The 26,269-nt window shown below is 37.8% G+C and overlaps 1 protein-coding gene across 1 annotated transcript in view; it reads right to left on the bottom strand.

Moving 5' to 3' along the window:
• ANO2 (anoctamin 2) overlaps nucleotides 1-26,269 on the bottom strand; it is a 201,398-nt gene that overhangs the window by 116,463 nt on the left and 58,666 nt on the right. Inside the window, exons 8-11 of the mRNA XM_064437499.1 lie at nucleotides 25,057-25,112; nucleotides 24,785-24,826; nucleotides 19,227-19,291; nucleotides 850-984 (exon numbers count right to left, since the gene is read on the bottom strand). Coding sequence (XP_064293569.1) covers nucleotides 850-984; nucleotides 19,227-19,291; nucleotides 24,785-24,826; nucleotides 25,057-25,112 — 298 coding nt within the window. The remainder of the gene's footprint in view (nucleotides 1-849; nucleotides 985-19,226; nucleotides 19,292-24,784; nucleotides 24,827-25,056; nucleotides 25,113-26,269) is intronic.

Here is a 26,269-nt window from a genome sequence, read left to right as displayed (position 1 = left end):
GATACATCTTAGCCATAAATCTCACTTAGATTTAAATGTTAGCACAAGCTTTCTCACAGAGAAGCACAGCCCATCAAGATTCATTCAGATCAAGCTAAGAAAACAAACCCTGACTCAGAAGTGGTGTTATTCATCGTTTACCTATCAGTAATAATATCCTACTGCAGCGATCTGCTTGAAAAGTTGCCAATTCACTTGAGAGAATGCATAAACTGCCATAAGGAGTGTGACCAGCAGTATTAGTAACCCAGTATCCTGTCTCCATCAGAAGTCAGTCACAGATAACACAGAGGAAGTGTTCTTTTTTCACTGAGAAATAAACATTAACATCACTCTGACAATTTCACAGTTTTTGTTTAGTATAACGCCCTCAGGACACACAGCACAAAACAAAAAATGTTTTTGTAAATTTCAAGAGGAGAATACTGTGTATACTAAATATGCTAAATCTGCTAACTATTGTTCATCTTACTTGGGCCAAGAGCCTGATTTTACTACGAACAACAAAGTAATCAAAGAGTACTGAACAGTGTACTCGCATTAACTTCAGCGAGTTCTGCACGATGTCATTCTGGGTGAGCACGGAGATATGTGCATTCGTAAAAAGCAAATGGATGTCATAAAATAGAACTTAAAATAATGCAGTAGACTCACTGAACATTTCTGTTTCAGGAGCTGCAATACTGAACAGCCAAATAAATGTGTGTCATTCAAATGTCTTATCAACTCAATGAATGTTTATTTCTAATGCTCACAGGGTTGTTAATGGTAACATCACTAAGGTTTATGAATAAAAAGCAAAGTCTTACGATTTTCAAGCAACAAATTGTTGATCACAGACAAGCTTACCTAGGAATGTCACTCTCAATGGTTATACATCCATAAAGAAATACAATAATCCCGACTACTGAAGATGGAATGAGGAATTCTGTATATAAACCCAGCCATGCAAAATAAAGTCCTATCTTTTCTCCAAAATACTTTCTGAAAAAGAAGAGGGAAAAAAAAAAAGAGCACATGTCAAGGATATAATTTTCCAATGTGTTTTACAGCTTCTTAACAATTCCTGAAAGCTAAAATACTAATTGTCAAAAACATGGATGAAAACCCTGAGTATCTTGAAGTCAGTATGACCAAATGAAGGGGGTGATCTGAGCAGTTCGGGGTTCACCATTCTGAGAAGTTAAAGACATTCCTGTATCATCATAATACATACTTAATATCAGCTCAGGGAAGACTGTGGCTTTTGTGTCTCTTAAGTGAAGTCAGTGAAATATCCCTCACTTCCATGAAGAGTAGCAGAATTTCAACCAAATATTTAGCAGAAAACATTGGAAAGGATTCAGCTCCTCAGAAGAGTATCTAGATATGCCATCATTCTTTGCCTTTATAGTCCTCCGGGATTCAATGGGTGACAGTCATGGAAATTATACCTATGGGAACACACTGACAACATCCTCTGGTATCTTAAAAGTCTAGTAGTCTTGGATTGCTGTTAAAGAAGGAAGGCTTACTTGCACGCTTAGCACTGGCTTTTCAGAAGGAATAAATATTTTTGACAAATTAACAGCCTCTGGACAGCTGGTTTGAAAAAACTGTTTTTGCTCTGAGGAACTGTTCACTGTAGATGTTGATAAATATGTGCTAGTACTCAGCCAAACATCATGATGAATCACACTGCAAGAAGTAAACTAAACATAGATGAAACTCACTGATCATTCCAAAGTACTGTTAGGAGTGATTACAAATATTGCAAAACACCAAGAGCTTCAAAGAACTCAAGAACCCGTCATCACCAAAATTAGACTCAATTTAGATAAAAAGCAACATGGTTAGAAACATTTCACAAGCCAGAGAATAAGATGGAGGAATGCTGGACAGAAAGCAGCTATACGGAGAGTGCAGGACACTGCATTTGAGTCAGTGACACATACATTCACACTGCAGCGGCAGAAAGAAAAAAAAGAATTTCAAGATAACATGTATAATAAAAGAATGACAAGAGTTGCTTCTCATAAAGGCTAAGCACAGTCCCACTCTGAGACTGATTCTCAACTCACTCATACTAGGAAAGTTTTACCCAAGCTTAGCACCCCAGTTTTAAATCTAATGAAAATGGTTAAATGAGATTTTTGGAGGCCCAGGATTTCTTTTAACAGATCTAATTCTATTCTGACAGAATTTAATGACAAAACTCTGTGTCTGCAGAGTTGAGTTCAAGTCCTTTTAGCAGCATAAGCAAAACTGAAATTTTCTACTCCACAAGCTAGGTCTCAGGGCCAGGCTGCTCCTGCCACAGGAGATACAGGGGCAGGAGTACAACCAAGGCAGAGAGCCATGGGACAATGAGACAAGCCTCCAAAGTTGTTTCCAACTCAGATGAAAGGAGTAAGGGTAGCAACAGTGGGGTTTTATTGTTGTTATTATTATTATTACTACAGCTCCTGTTGTTCTTCTCACACCGTCACAGTTGCAGCTAAATTCACATTCCTAGGCTCTCACATAAGAAACCAGGCCATGCAGTTGTGCGTGATTCAGTGTTGCCTTACATGAGTGCCTATATTTGCTTATGTCTAACAAACCACGTTTATCCTTTAGGAAGGGCACATGCAATCATAAAACAGAAAACAGAACAGAAGCACTTTAAGGTGATACAGAGCCAACATTATCTTCAGTAAAAGCAGATGCCATTACTTGGACAACCAGCACAAAAGCAAGGGAAATTTCAGGAATCTTCTGGGAGAGGAGCACAGCCCCTACACCTGACATTTGCAAGCCTACCATAAGCAACAGGCTGTGTGAATTATCAAACAACAAAAGTGGAATAATGATAAAGTGACTCGACTGTCAATAACTTAATTAGCTGTGTAATTCTCTTTTGTTTCAGAAAGACAACTTGCACAAGTCAGAATGGGAACACTATTTGCAGTAACCAGTCTTTAAATAACATATATCAGTTTAGTCACTACATTCACACCACAGCATAGCTTTTAAGCACCTTGGGACAACGGGTTATCACATTTACACAGAATATAAGGAAATATGATATTATATAGTTTATAACATGATAAACATTAATATTTATGTTGAAATATAATCTCAATATTGTAGGACTACCCTGTAACCTGGCACATGCCAGGTAATTTTGGAGGTAATCTTTAGGAGGTAGTTTTTCTTTATTTTCACATTTGTTGTTTTTTTAATTTTTTATTTTAATGTGAAGCAAGGGAGGAAATAAATGATTAAAATATAGAAATAATCAGATGGCCTGTAGCTTTTCTTCAAGCCCCCTGTATGAGTCCACATACAGCAGCAATGGCCTTGGAGCAGCATAGGACAGAGGAAGACTCAATTTGCTCTCAAGTTTCCTCCTGATTGCGAAGTGACACACCTTGCATTTGACTGAACACATCCTGACAACATGGAACAAGGAGGAGGAGAGGGCGAGTATTCTGATTGTGTCTTCTTACTCCTTCCTTATTTGTAGAGTTGGGCAACATTCAGAGCTAGTACTCTGCTCCAAATAGGTCAGAGCAAACATGAAAAATAGTCCACAGTCTGAACTGTTCTAAACTGTCTATTGTTTTGACAAAGGGCCACAAATTAGCACAGAAAGTTTTCAAATCCCAGAAGCATTAGAGTAAAGAGCAGCTGACCAGGGTGAGTGAAGTTGAAGTTTATTCCTGTAGAATTTTTAAGCTTTCCAGTGATAAATGCAATCTGTAACCTATAAAGCAAAGGGTTGCTGTTTGCATCCATGCCAAGAGAAAGTGAGAAGAGCTCAACAATGTCCTGGCAGTATGGAAAGAGCAGTTGCCAAGAAGAAAACTGCACAATGTTCTGTGGCTTAACTGTTTTGAAAAAGAAAAATAATTAAGACTGCTGTGCCCAAGCTCAGTCCACCCGCGTGCCAGAAAGTGAAATAATCTAAGGAGAAAAAATGACAGTGCTTGGAAGCATGATGATAAATTTAAATCTGAGTCTATCAAGCTAGAAAAACACAGAACATGGACATGTTTCTTCTTTTTTGACATGTACAAAGAACAGTTCTCCCATTGCTCTGAATAGGAGTCAAGCCTTTGCAAACACCTGTGACCACCTGTGACAACATCTACTGCGGCCACAGCTGGATTCAGTGGTTTTTGGCTCAGGCCTTAAGAATACCATGAGATAGGTTTCTTTCTAGCATCCCTCTAAAATCTCTTAAGAAAGGCACACCAGTATAGTTTTACAAGGTTTGAAAGCATTCTGCCCCTACTCAAGTCAATAGATTCATATTAGTAGATTGCAATGCTATTTCACCTTAAAAGCAGGATGATAAGTTTTCCTAAATGTGGACATATCATCCCCTCTATATTTTCACACTAATAAGAAAAAAAATAGAATGATTGTAGTGAATGAAGAGAAAAAAAAATGTGTTCTTCAAGGGTAGAGTAAGATGTACATCAGGAAAATGAACTTCTACAAGTATTTGTATATTTACACCAAGAACTTGGCATCTTCTTTCATTTACATGGGGATAAAACCAGTCTTTATTATACTCAAGGAATTACTCATGATTTATGCTGGCATGGAAGGAGGAGAACTGAGATGAGATTTTTGCCCTACCTCAGTAGCTAACTCACATCCAGTTCACATATATCCAAACAAAGCTAAGGACTAATCCTTCCCAAAGTATGCTCATGGATGGTCCACTGCAGAGTGCCACAAAAAAGTATGTCCTGTGCATTGCATGACTTTTATTTCCACATTAGCTATATTCTAATGTAGAGAAATGTCCCTTTGTATAAACATATGCAATGAGTACAGCAGTTCTCATCCAAAGCAAGGGGGATATGGGTTTGGTAATGAATGTGTACAGCTCCCATCAGAAAGAGCAGCCAAGTATTTTCTTCTGTGTGTTGTTACAGTGTAAGGTCAAATTTTGTGCTTGTCACTTTGGAATACTTTTTGAATGCTGGTAAAATGGCCACCTACCAAGCAACAAGTTCTCTTGAGCAAGAATCGTATCTTTAAGGAGAGATTTCGTCAAATCATCCATAACTCCTTCAGAAGCCAAAAAAAAGTTGCACTTCAAGCAAATGATCCAAAACAGCATTAAAAAACTACAAGAACCAGTTGTAGAAAGTGTATTGCCTCTCATGGCAGAGTTAGAATAAGTATACAGGGGGATGCAGTGAAAATGTGTACTCATTTCCCTCTGCTTCACCCATATAACACTTGAACTAGACATCTGCAATGTACTTCTGTCTGTCTGGTTGCCAAGCCAACATAGAAAAAACCCCACCCCAACAACCTGATAATTAAACTCTATGCTTGCATGTTGGTCACAGTTCTTCCATGCCAGTGTAACTTATAAATAGACTAAGATTTGGGGAAGGAGGGAGAAAGAGAGAACCAAAAAAACCATTAGTTTTTGACTCTGTGAAGACAAGTGTGGGATACCTGGAATGTGAATAAAGCATGTGGTGCATGACACATGCTGGAAAGAACTCTGGAGTCATTCAGGAACAAAGTTAAAAAAGCAATGAAAAGATATTGTGGACACTGAGTCACCTAACTGGGAAATCTGTTGAAAACTCTTCAGTTTTTTAATTTCCATACCCCAATCTAGGCCAGCTGTTATTCCACGTTTGCCACAATTCATTCAACCACCCCTATGGCAGTGGAATAGTTTCTATGCAAAACTAGACTGATTTACAGCTACTCATTGGGTTGGCTTTCCCCAGTGCAAATGGTCAAACAAGTCACATGTATTAATTATGCCTTCAAAATAAACCTATTTGCACAGATTGTGCAGAAAATTCTGAGAGGACGAGCAGTCCTCTCAAAGTATAGTTTCATGTCAGAACTTCTCTGTTAACCAGAGACAGTTTAAAAACTTACTTTTCTCCCTCAGCTACCAGCCCAGGTGTGCATTCCCTTTCTGACCCACATCAAGCCAGTTCACAGTGTAGGCCTATGAAGAGCTGTGACAGAGCAGTGGGGAAAATGGCAACCTGTGGAGAGGGTCAGGAACACAATTAGTTCCTTCAGGGAGCTTTGTCACCAGGACAAAATCTACCATTAAACCAAAGGTAGAACAATGAATACCCTTACAAACAGAACTAATTTCTAGCACCTATCAAGTTTAGAACACAGGAGATTTTTCCTTGTTTCTGAGATAATAGTTCCCACCAAATTGAAGTTTCCCTCTCAAAACTGTAGACCTATTTCAGAAAGACTGCTGAAGTACAGAGAAAATCCCAGTCACTCTAGCAGAATCAGGAACAGGACATAACATTTCTGTATACCCCACCGTTTCACTCCATGTAGAGTTGCCTCGGTCCAAACTTTTCTGGATTTGTAATTTTTTTTCTCCACTTGAAAATTTTCTCAGGGCAAGATTCAAGCATTTATTACAACCATCTGGGACACCTGGGTGGAATTACCACTCAGCAGCAGCACTGAGGCTGCTGTGCATCCAGAGATCCTAGAGATTTCTACCATGTTTGTGCCTGACAGCATATATGCACATATTCTGTCCAGACAATCCAAGAAGAAACATATCAGTGCTAAATCCAGATATACAGAGAGTGCACCAAATGGAGCAGTATGGAAGCCAAGAAAGGCTCCTGGCAGAAAACAACCCCCCTTGGAACAACTTGCCAAGGGTATGAAAAACTCTTTTTATTAAAATTTTAAGAGGAGAAAAAAAAGCAACTACAGAACCTCAGCTAAATTACAGTGCAGCTGAGTCTGAGGCAGGAAAGAAAAAGGCCATTCATTAGAAAGGCCAACTGGTTCCACATACAGAAAACAAGGAAAGAAGCCTCTGTCCAAGGTAAGAACACATGGCTTTCCCTAAACTGGAGAAAAAGATCAAGAGTGTCCAGTAGAGAGTGATTATGAGTGTGCTTGTGAAAATAGTTGATAAGCCAGTGCAAGAATCCTAAATCAGACCCTAAATGCTGAAACCTAGCTCTAACGTTTGTGTTTGTGTCCACACCTGTAAATGTCCCTCATTCACTTTGGAACACTTGGTACCAGATTGGTAACACATGGAATTAAGTTCAGAGCCACAGCCTGCCTTTTGATTTCTATAAAAGACTTCATACCCTGTGTATTTTCTCTAGCAAGTAATGCACTGAGTCATCTGCAGTGCTTCTGACTTGAGAGCATTCACCAAAGACCAACAGAGAAACTTACAAATCTGACCCTTCTTGTCTGAAAGTAGAATGAAGCAAGATGCCACTAGAGCCATTTCCTCAAGGCCTTTTAGTTAAAGTTTTTGTTTGAAATGAGTATTTAACAAGTATTTGCCATCCTCTCCAATGGTACCTGAAGTCTGGAGCCAAACCTGCCTAAATTACATATTATACCAGCCACAAGGCATTGTGAAATATTACTCATGATCCATTATAGGATAAAAAAAACAGTGTCAAAAAATTGTAACTCCTTAGAGAACAGAAATTTTGAAATTCACTTAGATGTAGAACTATATTTTCCCCTAATCTCTTGGCTCTTAAGAAATAAGTACTATTCAACACAGTAACAGGGTACTGTTTAGGGAGAAGCTAATGCGTGTGGAGAGAGGGAACATTCAAGTTCTCAAATTCTAATGTATTCAAAAACCTGGGAAAGATATCAAGAATAAAACCCACAGAATTTATTTATTAACTGCAATCTAAAATAGCAAAAGATCAAACCTTACCCCGTAAAGAAACAGAACTAGGACAAGCCACTCACTAAGCTTCATAGATTATTCCTTCCATAACCTTATTCCTTCCATTCCAAGAAATTGTCAGACCGCAAATGAAAGGGCATAGTTTGTGGTGATGGATTACAAACTGAAAAAAGGCTTTGTTTACTGACTGTAATACAAAGAACAATAGAAGCATAATAAGTAGACATGTAATGTGATTGAGACAGAAATTAAGGCTGACTACCTACCAATTGTATAAGCAAGCAACATGGTGCTGGTTACTCAGAAGCACTGTGACTGCATTCTCCCCTCTGATGTGGGAGAATATAAAGCTTTAGTGCTTCTATAGTGCATTTTTGGATTTGTGCATGACCTTTGTAAAGTGTCCAGATCCCCACAGTTAAAGAGACCTTTTATCAGAGAGCTAGAAATAAAGACAATGGGATTTGCAGGAACATAAAAATAATCGTGTACTCATACATAGCACTTCAGGTGCAGTAACAGCAGTCCCTAACCTTATGTAGTTTTTTAAAGTATTAAGCGCCTGATTACATTATTCTGTAGATGTCTGGATTTGCCTGTCATGTTCTTTTCCTACAGAAGTTCTACATGTCTCTGAGACTGCAGTAGCCACAGCACACCTTACTAAAAAGAGACATTTTCAGCAAGAGTAGTAATGCAGTGTTTGTCATCACTTCTAAGAACTCATGCAGAAGACAACCTACATCCACTCAGTGTCTCTTTTTAGGTTTCTTTATTCTTTAGCATACTTTAGCATTAAAAAATGTCAGTAACCCTCTGAGCCTTGAAAATTAAAAATCCACAGCATGTGGCCTTGCTACCTGAGGCTGAGTCAAAAACAATGTAAGTCAACAGACGTTACCTATGAAGAAGTGAGTACAGTTTCACTTTGTAAACACCTCAGCACACCAAGTGACACTCTATATAAGATACAAATAATTCATTCAGTTACACATAGAAGTTTTTTTCTCATAATATAATCCTACAAGTAAGTAGTAGCCTATTCAATATGACACAGTGAATCATCCTTTCTTCTAGACTGGCAGGGAAGTTACCTAGTCTTTTTCTTCCTAACACCTATTATGACTTGCTTTTCTGGCTTTTCTTTACTTGCAAATGACATGTTTGCCCAAGTTTTTATCTTGAACAAATATGAGGTCACTGATGTTTTATCACTTTCCTATTCTTCAGTTTTCACAAGATAATTTGCACAGTTTTCATCACCAAGTTTAACAGAGCTTGAAGCTCAAATACTTACTTCTTTTCATAAATAATATTGATTTAAAATAACATATTTCATGAATGCTTTATTGCTTTTCAATTTAATATAGCTAATCATTACTACAGAGTCTGAATTAATTACATGTATTTGCTTTAGTAATTCTAAGTACTTGCACTGTATTACTGCTGTCACATAGACACCACCTAGTGGCTAATTTCTAATAAAAGACAAGGATAATAAATTCTTTTTTAGTCACAGTATTAGCGCACACCTTGGGATAGCATGGCTTGCCCTTTGGCATTTTGAGGCAATTTCAACTTACAGAACTTTCTTGTTTCACTAAAATTTGAACTGCTAGTCCTCAAGACTTCTGACACTGTGACAAATGGAACGGCAAACAAAACACATTCAAATGCATCCTGCAAGTCGAATGCATGCAAGAATTTCTGGTTCATTATCTTTCAGGCCTTCAGGAATCCCAGGTAACAGAGATCGGGGGAAAGGTTGGAGGAAGGAAGAGGTAGTCTTGATGGAAGAGGATCAGGTCAGGGAACACTTAAGCAAACTGGACATACGTAAGTCCATGGGCCCTGATGGGGTGCACCCACGAGTGCTGAGGGAGCTGTCAGATGTCATTGCAAGGCCACTCCCCATAATCTTTGATTGATGATGGCAACTGGGAGAAGTGCCCAAAGACTGGAGGAAAACAAATGTCATCCCCATCTTCAAGAAGGGCAAGGAGGACCTAGGGAACTACAGGCCAATCTGCCTCACCCTAATCCCAGGGAAGGTGATGGAACAGCTAAGCCTGGAAACTGTTTCCAGGCACATTAACAATGAGAAAATCATCAGGAATATTCAGCATGTCTTCACCAAGGGGAAGTCATGCTTGACCAACTTCATAGACTTCTATGATGAAGTGACTTGCCTGGTAGATGAGGGGAGAGCAGTGAATATTGTCTACCTGGGCTCAGTAAAGCCTTTGACACTGTCTCCCAAAATATCCTCAGAGAGCAGTTGTGATGAGTGGGCTAGATGAGCAGGCAGCGAGGTGCATTGATAAAGGGCTGAATGGCTGGGCACAGAGGGTGGTTATCAGTGGCACAAAGTCTAGTTGGACTAGCAGTGTACCCCAGGGGTCAATACTGGGTCCAGCCCTGTTTCCCGTTCAACATCTTCATTAATGAACTGGAGGATGGGGCAGAGTGTACCCTCAGCAAGTTTTCAGATGACACAAAACTGGGAGGAATGGCTGATATGTCAGAGGGTCATGCTGCCTTCCAGAGGGACCTTGACAGGCTGGAGAAATGAGCTGACAAGAATGTCGTGAAATTCAGCAAGGAGAAATGCTTGCAAAGTCCTGCACCTGGGGAAGAACAACCCCATGCATCAGCATGTGCTGGAGGCCACCCAGCTGGAGAGCAGCTTGGCAGAGAAGAACCTGGGGGTCCTGGTGTACACCGGGTTGAACATGAGCCAGCAATCTGCCCTTGCTGCAAAGAAGGAGAATGGTATCCCTCAGCCACTTTAGATAAAGTATTGCCACCAGGTCAAGGGAGGTCATCCTTCTCCTCTGCTCAGAGCTGGTGAAGCCACAGTGGGAGTACTGTGTCCAGTTCTGAGCTCCTCAGTACAAAAGACACATGGACATACCAAAGACAGCCCAGTGAAGGGATACAAAGATGATTAAGGGACTGTAGCACCTCACATATGAGGAAAAGCTGAGACAGCTGAGACAGTTTTGCCTGGAGAAGAGATGGCTCAAGGGGGGATCTTATTAATGTCTGTAAATACCTGAAGGGAGAATGCAAAGTCGATGGAGCCAGGATCTTTTCAGTTGTGCCCAGTGACAGGACAAGAGGCAATGGGCACAAATTGAAACACAGGAGGTTCCCTCTGAATATCAGGAAACTTTTTTTTAATGTGAGGGTGACTGAGCACTGGAATAGGTTGCGGAGTCTCCCTCCTTAGAAATATTAAAAAAACGTCTAGACACAGTCTTGGTAAACTGGCTTTAGATGGCCCTGTTTGAGCAGGGGTTTGGACCAGATGACCTCCAGAGGTTCCCACCAACCTCAACCATTCTGTGATTCTGTGATCTTTGAGCACTTCAAATGCACATATTCCATCAAGACAGTAATACACAACAGCAATAATCACCAGCTCAATATTGCATTGAAATGTTAATTTTTCTGCTTTCTACTGACTGTGGAAATTCAGAGATTTCTCATGTTGGAAACCTTCTTTATTTAAGTATTTTCTGGGAATAATTGTTACATGGTGTATCAGACAAAACTATGCTCTAATGTAACTTTTATACACAGAGGGATAGGATCCTCATACAAAGCATCTTAATATTGGGTTATACCTTTAAATCAAATTACAAGGGTTGTAAGCCATGTTGTAAACCATTACAATCCTGGTCAAGGAGTCAGAAGAGGACCTTCTCTCACCCCAGTGTGCCATAGCCAGAAGTTTCTACTGAGATTAAGATGTCAAGAGCAGTTTTATGAGAAAGATAAGCAGAACTGTAACCACCTGAATGCAGGAACTGTTTTCTACTCCCTGTAGTTCCCAGCCATACATACATCTAGATGTGTACAAATATTTGTATGCTTGTATATAAAAATGTGCAGGAATTTCTCTTTTGTTTCAATGTGGCTGCCCACCTCTGGCTTTTGCTTCTCCAGTTTAAAACAACAAACTTTCATTTGCTATCACAAACACTGATATCACCTCCAGAGACACCTGTTGGATTGGGACCTATCACTCAAGTCCATTAAGAAGTACAAGTTTCTGGCTTTGAAGTTTAGACATCATATAGGCACTACAGAACATAGCCTGAGTCTGTTCTGCACAGAGATAAAACTGAACTTTAGCTACCTACAAAACTACACAATCCAAGGGGGAGGCGCCAGGAAACTGCGCTGCAACAACTGAAGTCTTCAGAGCCTTGGCTTTGCATAAGTCCTGATGTAGATGTGTGCATCTTTTGCTGGATATAGCTTTTGAAAATCCCACCAAAGGAGTAAGGAATCTGGATGGTAATGAGGACCTTAGTACTCAGATGGTGACCTGAAGCCTGGGAATTATGTTTATCAGAAAGTAGGGATCTGGTTTTCCTCAGCACTGCAATACAAGCCTACTGATTTAAAATTCCACCTCTCATACAAGCACCAATAAATAAGACCAAGCTCTTGCCAAAACAGAGAGAGAACCACTTCCTACCAGACTGGCAAAGTCTATGAAATGCAGAGCTGTAAGTAAATCATCTCACTCCAGTCACAGGCCTGCACCCAGCAGAATAATTCAATACAAATTCTTCAGTGATTTATGTTCCATGAGCAAAAACCCTCTGCTTTGCAATAAACACAGGCTGGAGTACTCATGTAAGCCCTGTAATGAGAAGTTCCAGGGGTGGATGGGAAACTCCCTACAACTGCAGATGAAAAGTGCTGTCCTAGCATCAAGCATCTAATATGCAGTCCATTTAATGCATGTATGACATGATACAAAAGTCCACTCATAAATAAACTGGGGTCGTGAGGGGTAATGAGATCACACAGGCACTGAAAAGGGGAAAGAATTGCAATGATGGAGAAAGCGTTCCTTTCTTAACAGCTAGGGCTCTGCTCCAGGGTCCCGCCTGCTTCTGGCTCCCTCCAGGAAGCTCCAGTGAAAACTGGCACAAAGGACAACATCAAGGCTGGCATAGCACTTCCCACAGTACCTAATATTTTAATGATGATGAACTGTAAGTTGAACATACCCCATGTTCGGAATGAATCTTTCTTGTAGAGTTCCTTGGAACAATAAAAAGATGTTGGACTCAAAGTGCAGAAAGGTTATAGTGAGAAGACATGCTCAGATTATTGCCATGAACACATTCTCAGCAGAGGTTTGGAAAGGAGCTAGATGGACTACTGCCAAAGTTACTGGTAGAGCTCATGGGCACTTTTCTACTTAATGCTATGTTTGTTCGGTTACTGCACTTTCCCAGGCTTAAAGCTGTTTTCTCTTCCTAATAAAGAATTCCTTGCATATAGCCTCAGCATCTTTGTGAATGTTGAAGATATGCCTGCTAAAGACAGTCAGGGAAGAATTGCATAGTGTTCCCATATTTGTGTGCGGGAACTCAGTCATTTAGTTATTTATCACGAAGAACTGTTTTTTACTCTAATTATCCACCTGGCATAAGGGGATGCTCTCCAGGGTCCCACGAATTACTGTCATTTCAGAAGAATACTACAGTAGTTCACCAGACTAAGGGCAAAAGCACAACACTAAACACACTGATCACTAATACCCAAAAAGAAAGAAATCTTCCTCCTCCCTCAAAGGGAAAGGGAACCTTGGAAAATGAGGAGCACCCCACTGGCACACAGTGAAGAAAAGGGGTTATATATATATGTAGATATATATATAGAAAGAGAGAGAGAAAAGAATGAATGGGTAAGCCTGAAACATTCTTGGTTTCCACTGAAGAGGAATTTCTGTTAAATAAGGAATCGAACTGTCAGGTAGAGGAAAGTTCCTCATTTCAACAGTGTACAGACCCCACACTTCAAGAGATCTCTTACTCAGAAGGTAATAAATAACCACCTGACCTAGCAGTTGCTTCAGCAGAGAGAAAATTTCAGGACATAACTGTTCTCCAAGCATTAAGAAGTAGATATGATCCTGCATATCTACCATGGTGGAGTTTTCTCTCTGCAGCCTTATGGAAGCTGGTGATAGTCATGTGAGCCTTGCAGAGGGAGGGTGTGAAGGGAGCTCACTGCTCTCAGTCTGCTGGCTGCATATAGGAGGCAGGCCTCAATGTTCCCTGCTTTGAAACCTGGCTTTCAGAAAAGACACAGATATTTGTTGCAAATCTGGGAAGTGTAAGACTGAGCTGCTGGGTCAGCCAGCCCACCACAGAATACTGTGCTGTATATATATGTGTATATATATATCTCTCCAAAAATATTAGTCTGCACAGATTAGTCTTAACTCTGTGGCAAGCATTAGAGAGTGTTCAACCCCTGTGAGATAACCACATACCACAAGGTTGTTTTCTGCCAAAGTGGTTACATTGCATAAGAAATAAAGATTGGACATTCGGTTAGGTTAATTCACAATACTAACAGCAGAGTGACAGGGAAGCAGAGGAGTTTAAACATACAGGAGAATCTGTGCTTTAAGTATCAGTAACCACAAGTTAGCGTAAACAACGATTGAACAACATTTGAGTGTAACTCTGGAATTTGGGAGGCCACCGCAAACCTTTACTTTCAAGTTCTTGCAGTTCTAAACAGTATATGGAGACAAACGATCTCTCTCCAGAGATGAAGATATGGCTACAAAGAACAGTGGTGAAAGAAGCAGTGATTTGCTAATGTGTTGATCAGGAGAGATTGCCACAGTTAGAGGAATCCTGTACCACACAATTGATCTTAACTACACTTTTACCAAGGAAACACTACTTATCTCTAAAGACAATAAAAACACCATTTCAGCAGATCTCCTGTTTTCTTATTTTATCACTCTTTTAAAACTACCCTATCCTGAGTAGGGCAATCCTATATACCCATTTTGGTTTTTGTGGTGAAGATTGATGAAAGAAGAAAAAAGAAAAAAAGGCAAACCAGTAAGAACACTTTTGGAACTTGATTACTTACATCAAATACCACACTACACAGGTCCCAAGACATTGAAAGTGAAGTCAACAGTATACAGAGCCAAGACAATCAAAATTTGAAATGTCATAGGTCTGTCATCACTTTAAAAACTGCCAGGAAGAGAAAGCTATAGGCTGCTCTGCTTTAGGAAGACAGCATTCAAATGCAGGAACAGGGGGGTACTGGTGACTGTTCAGTCAAGAACAGGTTCAACACAGGCACACTGCAGTAAAGGGCCAGAATTCATTACAGATGAAGTTGAAAAAATTTTCCATACAAAAGAAAAACATATTTTAAAGTAGGAAGGAAGAAATATATTAGGCAGACAGTTTGAGTAACAGAAACTCCCAAGTTTTGATTTAGATGCTATACACTATAAATAATATTTTGACTAACACACTTTTCCACCTACTCCTGCAAAAAGAGTTATTGTATACATAACCTTAATATTTACAATGACCATGTCTTCCTACTTTTAGGTTTTACAGCAAGATAAGCATATACAGGCACTTGGAGCTTTGAAAGTAATCATGCCATAGATAACGTAGCCTTTTAGTTATTAAGAAGTTAGGTGAAGTCCTAGAAATAGGAAATAGAAATGAAAACATGAAAAGGGAGGTGGACTAGAAAGAGCTGATGAGCTTTTGGAAACAGTAATATAAAAATAAGCTCCACCATAAATAAAAAAGCACCTAGCTCTGCTTGACTTCCTTAGGGTGAGATAATTTTATACTAATAAAAAAGATAAAAAAAGGAGACCTCCTCTCTATGATGATGATCAGGAATTTCAGTTCATACACAGATTCCCATCTGCAGGTTCGTCAAGATGCCTGTTAAGAAGATAACCTGCCAATTTTCTAGGAGTTAAGTAAGCTTTTTCTCAGAAGGATAATCACCACTTTGTGAAATCAGTAACCTTAGAAGACTCACTTCATCTGTCATTTAGAGCTCCTAAGTGATAAAGGTTGCCAGAAATATAATTAAGTACAAATTCTATTGCACTTCTTATACTTGCTGTATGTTTTCTTGACCTACCGCAACTCATTAGAGGTGCACTGCTAAAAGACAAGAGGCAATGGATGCAAGTTGTACCAAGGAAAATTTGGTCTGGACAGAAGGAAAAACTTCATCCCCCTAAGTGTGGTGCAGCACCAGAAAGGGTGCCCAGAGAGGCCATGGATCTCCACCCTTGGAGATTTCAAAACTCATGAGAAACCTGATCTGGCTTTCAAGCCAGCCCTGCTTTGTGCAGAGAGTAAGTGTAGGGACCTCCAGAGGTGCCTTTTCACACCGTATTCATTCTAGAATCACATAGTTAAAACTTGGATTAGCGTATTATAACACTTATAAAAATCATAAAACCTGTTTTCTTTACTCATATTCATAAAACTCCTAGGGAGTGTCCTCCTGGTCTCTGGATCAATAGTAGTATTACCTCTTAGGAAACTAACAGATGCATTAACTGCAAAAATTGCTAAGAACTGGGTTTGAACTCATCTTCATTTGAGGACAAAGCATCATCAAAATAGAAAAAAATCAATGAACCACAGATATGTTTTTATAGCACCTTTTAAATTACATTACAAGGATTGAGAGGAACTACTGTTGATAAGTGCATTCTACAAGAAAGCTACACTAGAGAATCTCCTCTCTAGTAGAAATCAATACTTAAATTAGGATTAAGAAAAAAGTATAATATAACAGAAAAACCTCTAGAACCCTGAATGTCCTGGAACTGCAACTGTCATTCTGTACTTGTTAATATATTACTCATGCCTTCCAAGTCTAAGGGTGACTGAAAGAGGAGATAAACCATTTTCAGTACTTCTAGCCTAAGATATCTGTTAGCAAAAAAATCATAATTTCCCTCTCAAAAAATGTTTATCATCCTCTTCATCCAACTTGAAAACAGACATATATGAAAGGCAAAAACTGATTCATATAGCTATACTTAGACGTTCATATGCTTTTGAAAATAAAACACTGCATTAGCCAGGCTTTTATTTTAAGCAACATTATTTTACATGTGGATCTGCACTAAGAGACTGGGTGTTATAAACATTTTACAAATCAAGCCTCAATTCACACTGCACTGTCTGCATGATCTGCACTATATATTCCCTTCAAGGTTTTAACTGGAATTGTTTTGCTGTAGAAAAAAATATGTAACACCCACTGTGTCCTCATTTGGTGAAACCCTCCTCACTCACAACTGAATTTCTTAATTTACACACACACAACAAAAAAAGGTTTTCCCTATAGCCCAAAGATGTTCATAAAGCCAGAGCAGATTTCTTTTAAAGATTCATACTCAGGGGTGAATGGAACTGTCAGAGAATATCATAATGGTCCTTGATTTGGTTTTATGTTTCTAAGAACCTGAAAATATTCTATGATTGACTATGCAATTAGCATTTCCTCAGGTTATCAGACTTTAAAAGGAACCTCAGAGAATCCCTGGTCTGTACCAAGAGTGACCATAACAAATATGTGGTTCCTAGCTTTGGTGTGCAATCACTTGGAAACTGGCAACAACTGTATGGCCAGAAGCAAGGAACTGAGGCACCAGGAATGATTTATAATAATTTTACAGTGCCATATCTAGTCTTCCAGCATAGGCACTTTGGCTAAAGAATGACTTTCAATTTGTATTCATACTGTACAAAGGTGAAACAGGAATAGTAAGAAAGATTTGCACTGTTGCAAGATGTATTAAAAAATAGACTAATAAGTCTAATTAATTCGGGGATGTGAATATTACTTAAGCAAAATATTTCACCACAGTTAATATATTTGAAAACATCAGTCAGAAAAGGCTTTGAATATGGGGCAAAATAAATGCTGCTTCTTCTGTCCATCAAAGCCTGAATATAAACTTGTTAAGTTACACAGTGTTCCCATAACAAGAAAAAAGTTGAGTATAATCTAATCAATCTAAGAAAGAAGGATCACAGTAAATTATCAAAATCCACAAAGTGTGGAGTTGATGTTTGCCAAGGGAATAAGCATCCACATTGAGACAGTGCTCAAATCCCCTCCATGCTACAGAGGTACAAAAACCTAGTTTAGTTGCAGGAAAAAAAAAAAAAAAGGTAGTAACTCTTCAGGTATGTATACTCTAAAGCTCTAACATTACCCAGAAAATAAAAACCACATTTATTTTAATGGTAACAGTCAAACTTGCAGTCAAGCAAAGTATAGAAGATAAAAGCAAGAAAAATCATCTCTGAGAACCAAGAATCAATTGCACATGTCTGGTCCTTTTTTCTTTCTCACAGAAGTTTAAACCACAGAATTTCTATGAAATCATATCAGCATAGTGAAACACTATAATGGAGACAGCAAGATACAAATGAAGATGGAGTGTAAGCAGATGTACCTCTATTTTTAATTCAGCTGAGTTGTCAGGTCTTGTAAAACTTGAGAATTCCTCTAGCCCGTCACAGTTTATCTTAACATTTGTAATATTTACTAACAACATACCAGGTGTTGTAATCTTGTTCTGAGTTTATCTGTTCCATACAGTAGCCTGGCCTGGAATAACTGGTATTCAAAAAGTACATAAATCCTGCACAAAAACTTTGGGGCAAAGAAGCGGAAATTTCAAAGCCTTGCAGAACCTCTATAAGATTTTATGGTCTCACAACCATTTGCCAATTTGAAACATTTCTCTCCCAGTAAAGAACAATTCTGCTCACACTATGAGTTAATGGTTAAGACTTTGAAAAACTATATGCAGTATTTCAAATCTAACTCAATATATAATAAATATGTTTTTAAAAGATTATTGATTATCTGTATTACTAACGCCAGCTTTTGCAGGTAGCAAAAGCCAGTGTAGGGGCAGGCTGTATAATATGTATACAAATAATATGTATACAAATTATCCAAAAACAGATTTTGTGTTTTTTTCTATTGTTCATTAATATCACAGTTCATTTATTCCTAGACAGATATCTTGTGTAAGAATATTTCAAGTCAGCTGTTTTCACAAACATTTTCTTTTCTTTATTTAGTCTTTATAGCATACAACAAAAATTGTTTGATTTGGCTTTCTTTTACATATGTTGTGGGAATTCCTTAAAAAGAATGGTTGTTTTATTTTGTCTTATTTTAAGCACAACTTCTATGTTTGTAGTGTCAAAATGCAGAATATACAAGAAACACTGGGAACACATATGGATGCGTTCAGATGAATAAAACTTGTAAAACCAGGAGTAAAAAAATCAAATCAATTTCAAAACTGTCAAATACTTTCACACTGATTCATGATGTGAACAGCAGCTTCTGATTATTCCCCAGACTTTGTGACCATACTCTCCAATAAAAAATCATCAGTGTAAATGGAAATTAATGTTTTTGAAAGAATTAATGTTAATGTTTTTTTTTTAAAAAAAAATAAATCTGAAGTATGACATTCTTCCAGGAATAAGTACTCTACAAAACAAAGGTACATTATTGTTCAGTGTATTTTTGTTACAGTAAACTATTATCAGAGCTACAGAAAATCAGTGAGAGAATTATTTTTAATGTTCTGATCAATCCAAGATTTCATTTGCTGAAATAACTGGAAGGAACTTAATTAATCTGCATCAGCTAAGAACCAGGTCCCTTAATGTTTTATACAAATCCATATTACCTTATGAGGTCAATAGGCTGAAACTTGTAAAATACTCCGTATCTTGCCCATTCTCGAAACAGCAACTAAATTAAAAAACAAAACAAAACCAGAAAATTAACAAGAAACAAGTGCTCCCATCTGTTTTTACAAACATCATCTAAGAGTTATAAATATATGTACCAAAAAAAGCAGTTTCCCGTACTTCAAAACAAACTTCCATGTATATTTTCCATACAATTACGGAAGACTCCAACCAAGCTAGAGATGCAAGGAAGGTGTACACACATCTTTCTCCACATACCTACCCCCACCTCACCACATTTATTAGATAGTGATGTTAAATAGAAAGGCTCAAAAGCTAAAATAAAAGACACTGTGGTCTTGTGGAAATCTTTGGAAAGATGCTATAAATAATCCTACTTATGGAGTGAAAATCTTCTGTGATGTAATTTGTTTAAGGTCTGGAATCACACCATAGATAAGTACTGACCTGTGTTTCCCGGTCCAAGGTAAAGTGAACTGAGGTAAGAGTTCAAAACTGGTAAACTGGTATGTAAAAACATCCCAAGAGGTAACAAATGTGGCAAAATCAGCCTGCTCTCCTGCTCAGCTCCGGAGGCTACTATACCCCATAGAGCCTCTATAAAAGCCCCTTCTCTCTCCATGCTGCACATGGACACACAAGTTCACATGTTTACTGTTGGAAATGCAAATGCACCCACAGCTTACAGACAGCACAAAGGAAGGCGCAGATCCTACAGAAACTTCTTACAATGAGAGGAATGCAGTGGGAACATAGTCAAGGATAAAAGGAAACATTTCAGGACCTATGCTCTATTAACCACAATATACTCAAATGCAGTAGGCAAGAGACCCGGGATAGCCTTCCTCATTCCCTCTTTCATTGCAGCGATCTATATGGAACAACACTGTTGAAGTTTCAAAAAGAAAAAAGAAACCTTTGACTATTTTTTACAAGCGACTGTAAATGAAACTGGTAATTATGGTGTGAAAGACATCACACTGTTCTGACACAAAAGCCAGCTGCTGGGTAGAAATTACCATGCAATTAACAATTTCATAAAAGAATTAATTTGATAGTGGGACATTTTATAACTGTGTATTCATTTATTAATAATCCAGAAAGGACATTAAAAATGAAGCTTTCCAGGATTATATGAAGACCAAAGGAAGCAGAGAGGAAACATCAGCAGGATCCAACAGAGTTAGTGACTGTTCGCTATATTTTATCTTCAGAGGAAAATAAAAATCAGAGCAGTCCTGTGCAAGACAGTAAAATTTTCAGTGGAACCACCTGAATTGATGGTATTACTTTCAAAGTTTTATGATGTGACAGGACTGTAGACGTCTAACACAACATGCTCATTGAAAACTATTTTTTGAAGTACAGAATGCATGAAAAAATAATAAATAAATAACCAGAACATGATTATAAGTGAAACTAAATTAACCACATCACTATTTATAGATTATAAATTTGTATCATCTGAGAAGAGAGGTGTCAAGTCTTTTATCTCTATTTTCAAAAAAGAGGAGAAGGGGGGCCCAGAAAAAGGATGGCACACGAGAGGTGTGGTCAGGTCCTTTAAAATAAGGCACCAGGTCATTCCTAGTAAAATTGGAGTAGTCATGAAACTGCGTTTTGAGAACAAGCTTCGGTGTGGAATATTTGCTGGATCCAAAAGATGACCTTATACTTCAGTTCCTCCCTTGCTGTGAGCACTGACAGTCCCTTGCCTGTCTCATGGAAATCGTAGTTAGTGTGAAGCAATGTAATTGCTGAGTTAATATCTTGGAGACTTCTGTTTTTCTGTAAACTTTGGCTGCAATTGGGCAATAAGTTTTAAAGGTGCTGGCGAGTAACGCACAAACCAAGAAACACATGTACATAAATACACAACCAGGTACATACAGAGGAAAGATAGTCAAGAACAGAAATTGTAGAACAGTAAGATACAGATTATTCTACATGTGTAATATGTGGAACTCATCAGCTTAGTTGCAGTCTAGATTGCAAACTATTTAGTTCTATCTGCAGAATGGATGCTCATTAAGCATGGAGCTTTTTTCCGAGTAAATAATAGATTATTGCACAAAGGAGTTATGTAAGTATGTGAGAGCCAGAGAGGATGTTAGCAACAAAGTACATATAGCTTTTGCAGTTATCAATAGTTGCATCTGTCATATGGTCCATTTTGACAGCCCACAGCACCATCTTATGAAATTAACAGCACAATTAAAATAAGTGTGGAGAAATTTCAGATACTGTAGCTGCAGAGTTATCTTTAAGTATTTTGAGGTTTTCCAATCAGGTTTTTCTACTGTTTATAATGCCTCTCCTCCTGCAGACGCTGTATGAAAGAACTGACTAAATATCAAGTGAGCAATTAAGACCTGGGTCCTGCAAACATGTGCCTGACAAAGTATTATTCTTCAAAATATGGAAACTGGCTTGCAATCATTTAAGTGAACAGAGCTGTGTCATGTCATACATCATACAGCATAAAGTATTTTCTGTTCATAGATCAGGGAATAAACCCTACACTGCTGAAGCAATTGGGAACTAGGCAATGATATTTAAGGAGTGTGGAGTCTCAGCTTTTAGAATATTGCTCTTACAGAGCATAGTCTTGCAAAATGCTTTGCACTTGTGGAAAGAAATGATAAGACTAAGTTTGATTTTCTTTGGCTTCAACAGGAGTTGAAGAAGATTGCCCTGGCTGCCACACTGATATTTACATATGAATACTTGTGGTTACCTGTTCAAAATTACCCCTTGCCATTACTCCACAGCATTACCTACAAATTTATTTATTTATTTCCACAAATAATCATACTAATAAATGCTTTCACTGAAATACACAAACCAAGAAAGTTAAAGCTATTAAATTATTACAACTACTTAACAGCTGTTTTGAACACAGCTACAGAATGGAAATTGAAGAGCAAAAAGAAAGGTCTTCTTAAAATTGCAGTCAGTTCAGGAACAGGTTGCTATGGCATTATGTCAGGCTACAGAATCACACTGGTTTTTCTGACTCCAAAGCACTGAAGGTGAGTTCATGGCATGAATATTTTCCATTCCTGTGTGGTGCCCACACTAAACCTCAGTCTCAACACTGCAATTTTACAAGATTAAGCTAATCTGGAAGGTGGAATGTGCTTTCTTTCATGATATTTACTAAATTTAAAGGAATTCTAGGAAGAGTTTTGTAATATAATTTGTTGTATTTTATCAGCTTCAGTTAAAAGCAGTACTTTCTGTAAGTTTATAATAATACCTTCCAATCTAATATTCTAATATTCTAGGGATGCTGTTGTAGTGTATGTCAACAGTGTATTTCCCAGAGAGGTAACAAAGCCCTTATGTATTTCTCAATGTCAAACATACTGCTAGCAATGAAGGGTTACAAGTTGCCAGTGGGCTAGAAGCTTAAAAAAAGACCAAGTCAGTGTTTATACTCATGGTGAGGTATTACCATGCTGCTGTGCAACAGCTTTCTTAAAAATATTTTTTCTAGAGCAGAAATCACACTAAAACGGGGAAATTCCTTTTCTCCAATCAATAGTCTTAGGAAAAGAGTAGGTTTCATTGACTGCAGATTTCTAATTCTCATAGGATGTGACAAAAGTATTGTTTCACAGCACATTTTCTCCAAGGAAATCCTGAAGAGGATTAATAAGGATTAACCTTTTATGTTATGGACTGGTACATAAACCTTAATTACTTGTGCTGCCTTATTGGCCTAAGTACCCCAGACAGGCTCAGTTCATCGTTTTTTGGGCTTATACAACAGACAGTTGGAATGGAAGATACAGATAAGTTAAAACAGACAAAATAAAAAGGGGCAGAGAAAAATAAAATTGAAAAAATGCCCCCCTTTAAACCCGATTGGGGCTTTTCAGGAAATTAAACACTGAGACTATTAGATTCAGATAGAAAACATATGATGTTATGCATAGAAATACTACAGCAGATTCAATGGCTAGGCAGCAGAGACATATGTGAATAATCAATGAAGTATTTCTGGAAAGAACCTTTTATGTTTTTAATATTTAACACTTCATAACTGAGCCTAATAGGCAGAATAAAAAGAAGGCAGCACAAAATACAACTAGTAGGGTGAATATTTTTCCAGACATTAGTCCTTTTAGGCCCTCTTCCCCCCTTCTCCACAGTACCCGGTCTTCCTCTATTGACTAATGTTCATTTACCTTTCTTCTCTAAAAATTTTGCTAACCTTATAAGTCATGAACTATGTGGCTGACTTTCAGAGTCCATTACTATATCACTATTGCCACTTACTCAGAGAAAATTCTGCAAGAGCAGAGTAGACAATTTCTTCATTAACAAAAAGTTCAAAATATCGGACATAAATATACAAGCTTCTTTATAATTTATTTTCCAACCTTGTCTCTTTTGCTTACCGATGTTAATATACTAAATTAAATTGTATCTGGCACATGAAGACATTTAGTTAACACTATTTATCAAAAACTACAAAGAAGATTATATTTTCAAATTTTTACAAACCCAGCATTGGAGAAATCAAATTTATTTGTATGACCTATGAACTCAGTCTTCATTTCAAATGCTCAAACAAGCATAATTTCTGATAATTATACTCTTGAGAACTACACTGTGTTTTGCCAAATCAGTGGCATTTTCTTACCTCTTCAAGCAACAGATGGCATATACCAACATGTAATACCATAGAATCAAAAACATTTATGAAAATATTTACAAGTCACCAAGAATATATGCAATTTAATTTCTAGTACAGTAAATATTTTAGGCATCCAAACATTCTCTTTTCCTTCATTCTTCACTCCCCCCCGCCTTTCCCCACAATTTCCCCTCTTCATTTCCTGTCCTATTGTTTGTATATCAAGGAAAAAAAAGAGCAAATATTAAAGAACAGCATGGAATGGATCTTAATGGATTATAGTAATTAAATATTTTTCCTCATTTCTAATGGTGAGGGTATGTATTAAAAACAGTCTGAATGCACATAGTCTGATTATGCATCCATTTCTCTTGTGCAGATGGTGGGTGATATATCTTCAAAAGTCATTTGATAGCTAGAAACTTTTTATTTACAAAATAATTGGAAGCAGATTTTTAGAAATTCCATGTAAATTAATTGAATGCCCAATCAAATGAAAAATACAACTATGTTTTATTCTAGTAACCATTGTTCTATAGTACCATCTGGTAGTGGAAAGAAAGTAATCATGTAAGTTATTTAACAGCTTTTGCTTCCTGACAGGTTGAAAAATCTTGTCTATGCATGCAGAGGGAAAATTGAAGCATTTCAAGATGTAAATATTAAATTAAATTCACGGAAATACTTCTTAAGAAGACTTTATAAAAAATCTTGTGAAAATTTTTTATATGTGGAAATAGAGGAAAGTAAGTAATGAAAAAATATATGCATTTGTAAAAACATTTACTTGATTGAACACTGACTAATGCTTTATGATAGCACTTAGGACGCTAATTCACATTTATTGCATTAAATCTAATACAAAATTAATTTTGCAATATAGTTTACCTTTCTTTCGTTCATATCATCATTTTGGCCTTCATATTCACCCTAGAGAAAGAAAATAATTTAATAACATGTAAAACCAAATACAATTCAATAAAAGATTGCTCAGTATTCCTACATTGTTGATTTTCTCTTTGGTCACAACCTGAAATGTACCTACGTAACAGTTTTCATGGTAGAATCACACACTTACATTTTCATTGTCACAGGCAATACACATATGCACTATTGAGTGATACCATCAGAGAACCTGATTTTTAATGGTATATACGTACATCATGCAGTGGGTATGCTGCTTCATAAACATTGTTTGCTATTAATGTGCCAATACCTAAAAAACAAAAATTAAGATGGTCAACAGCTAGGTACAGTTAAACAGAAAAACATTATTACAGATTTTATTTCATGGCATTACAAAGAGGACTGAGCTGTATTAATTAAAATATTCAAAATCATGTCAGGATGAGCATATATAAACCTAAAGGCACTTCACTACGGAAAATGTTTTAACAGAAAGGTTCATTTCCATATAGTGCTTTTTCTTGAGTGAACTAGTATGATACAAAGACTGTTTTGACCACTTTCTCATCCTGATAGCAAAGACGTGTATGACTGGGGAGGAAAGCATCTGGGAAGTCCTTCCTGAAGCTTGACAATGATCAGAACCACGGACCGTGTCCTGGTTTCAGCTGGGATAGAGTTAATTTTCTTCTTAGTAGCTGGTATAGTGCTGTGCTTTGGATTTAGTATGAGAATAATGTTGATAACACACTGAAGTTTTAGTTGTTGATAAACAATTCTTACACTAGTCAAGGACTTTTTCAGCTTCCCATGGTCTGCCAGGTGCACAAGAAGCTGGGAGGGGACACAGCCAAAACAATTGATCCAAACTGGCCAAAGGGATATTCCATATTGTATGACGTCATGCTTAGTCTATAAACCGGGGGGAGTTGGCTGAGGGGCAATGATTGCTGCTTGGGGACTGGATGGACATCAGTATGTGGGTGGTGAGCAGTTGCATCAGTCATTTTTTCCTGGGTTTTGTTTCTCTCTCTTTCTCTCATTGTTTCCCTTTTCATTACATTTATTATTATTATATTATTTTAATTATTAAACTCTTCTTAGTTCAACCCATTGATTTTCTTACTTTTGCCCTTCCGATTCTCTCCCCCGTCCCACCAGGGGTAGGGAGGGTGAGCAGGCAGCTATGCGGTGTTTGGTTGCAGACTGAGGCAGTCCTTTTTGGCATGCAATGTGGAGCATGAAGGGTTTGAGACAATAACAGATTAAGCAGAGTTTATTAAGGAATTGATATGTTAACAGTTGCTGGTCATGATACTGATTCTTCTGCTCTCAATATTTGTTTATCTAATCTGCACCATGCTCTATTTTTTGCTGTATGTGTTAAAGATTGGTGTTGGTTTTTGCAGTTTGCTGTGCTCTGCAGTGATTAGTGATGTTGTGCCTGAGACATTTGTTATTAAAACA

Source organism: Phalacrocorax carbo, chromosome 1, assembly GCF_963921805.1.
Source record: "Phalacrocorax carbo chromosome 1, bPhaCar2.1, whole genome shotgun sequence".
NCBI classification, from domain to species: Eukaryota; Metazoa; Chordata; class Aves; order Suliformes; family Phalacrocoracidae; genus Phalacrocorax; species Phalacrocorax carbo.
Note: the sequence above shows the minus strand (reverse complement) of the source record. Positions and strands in the feature narration are given on the sequence as shown.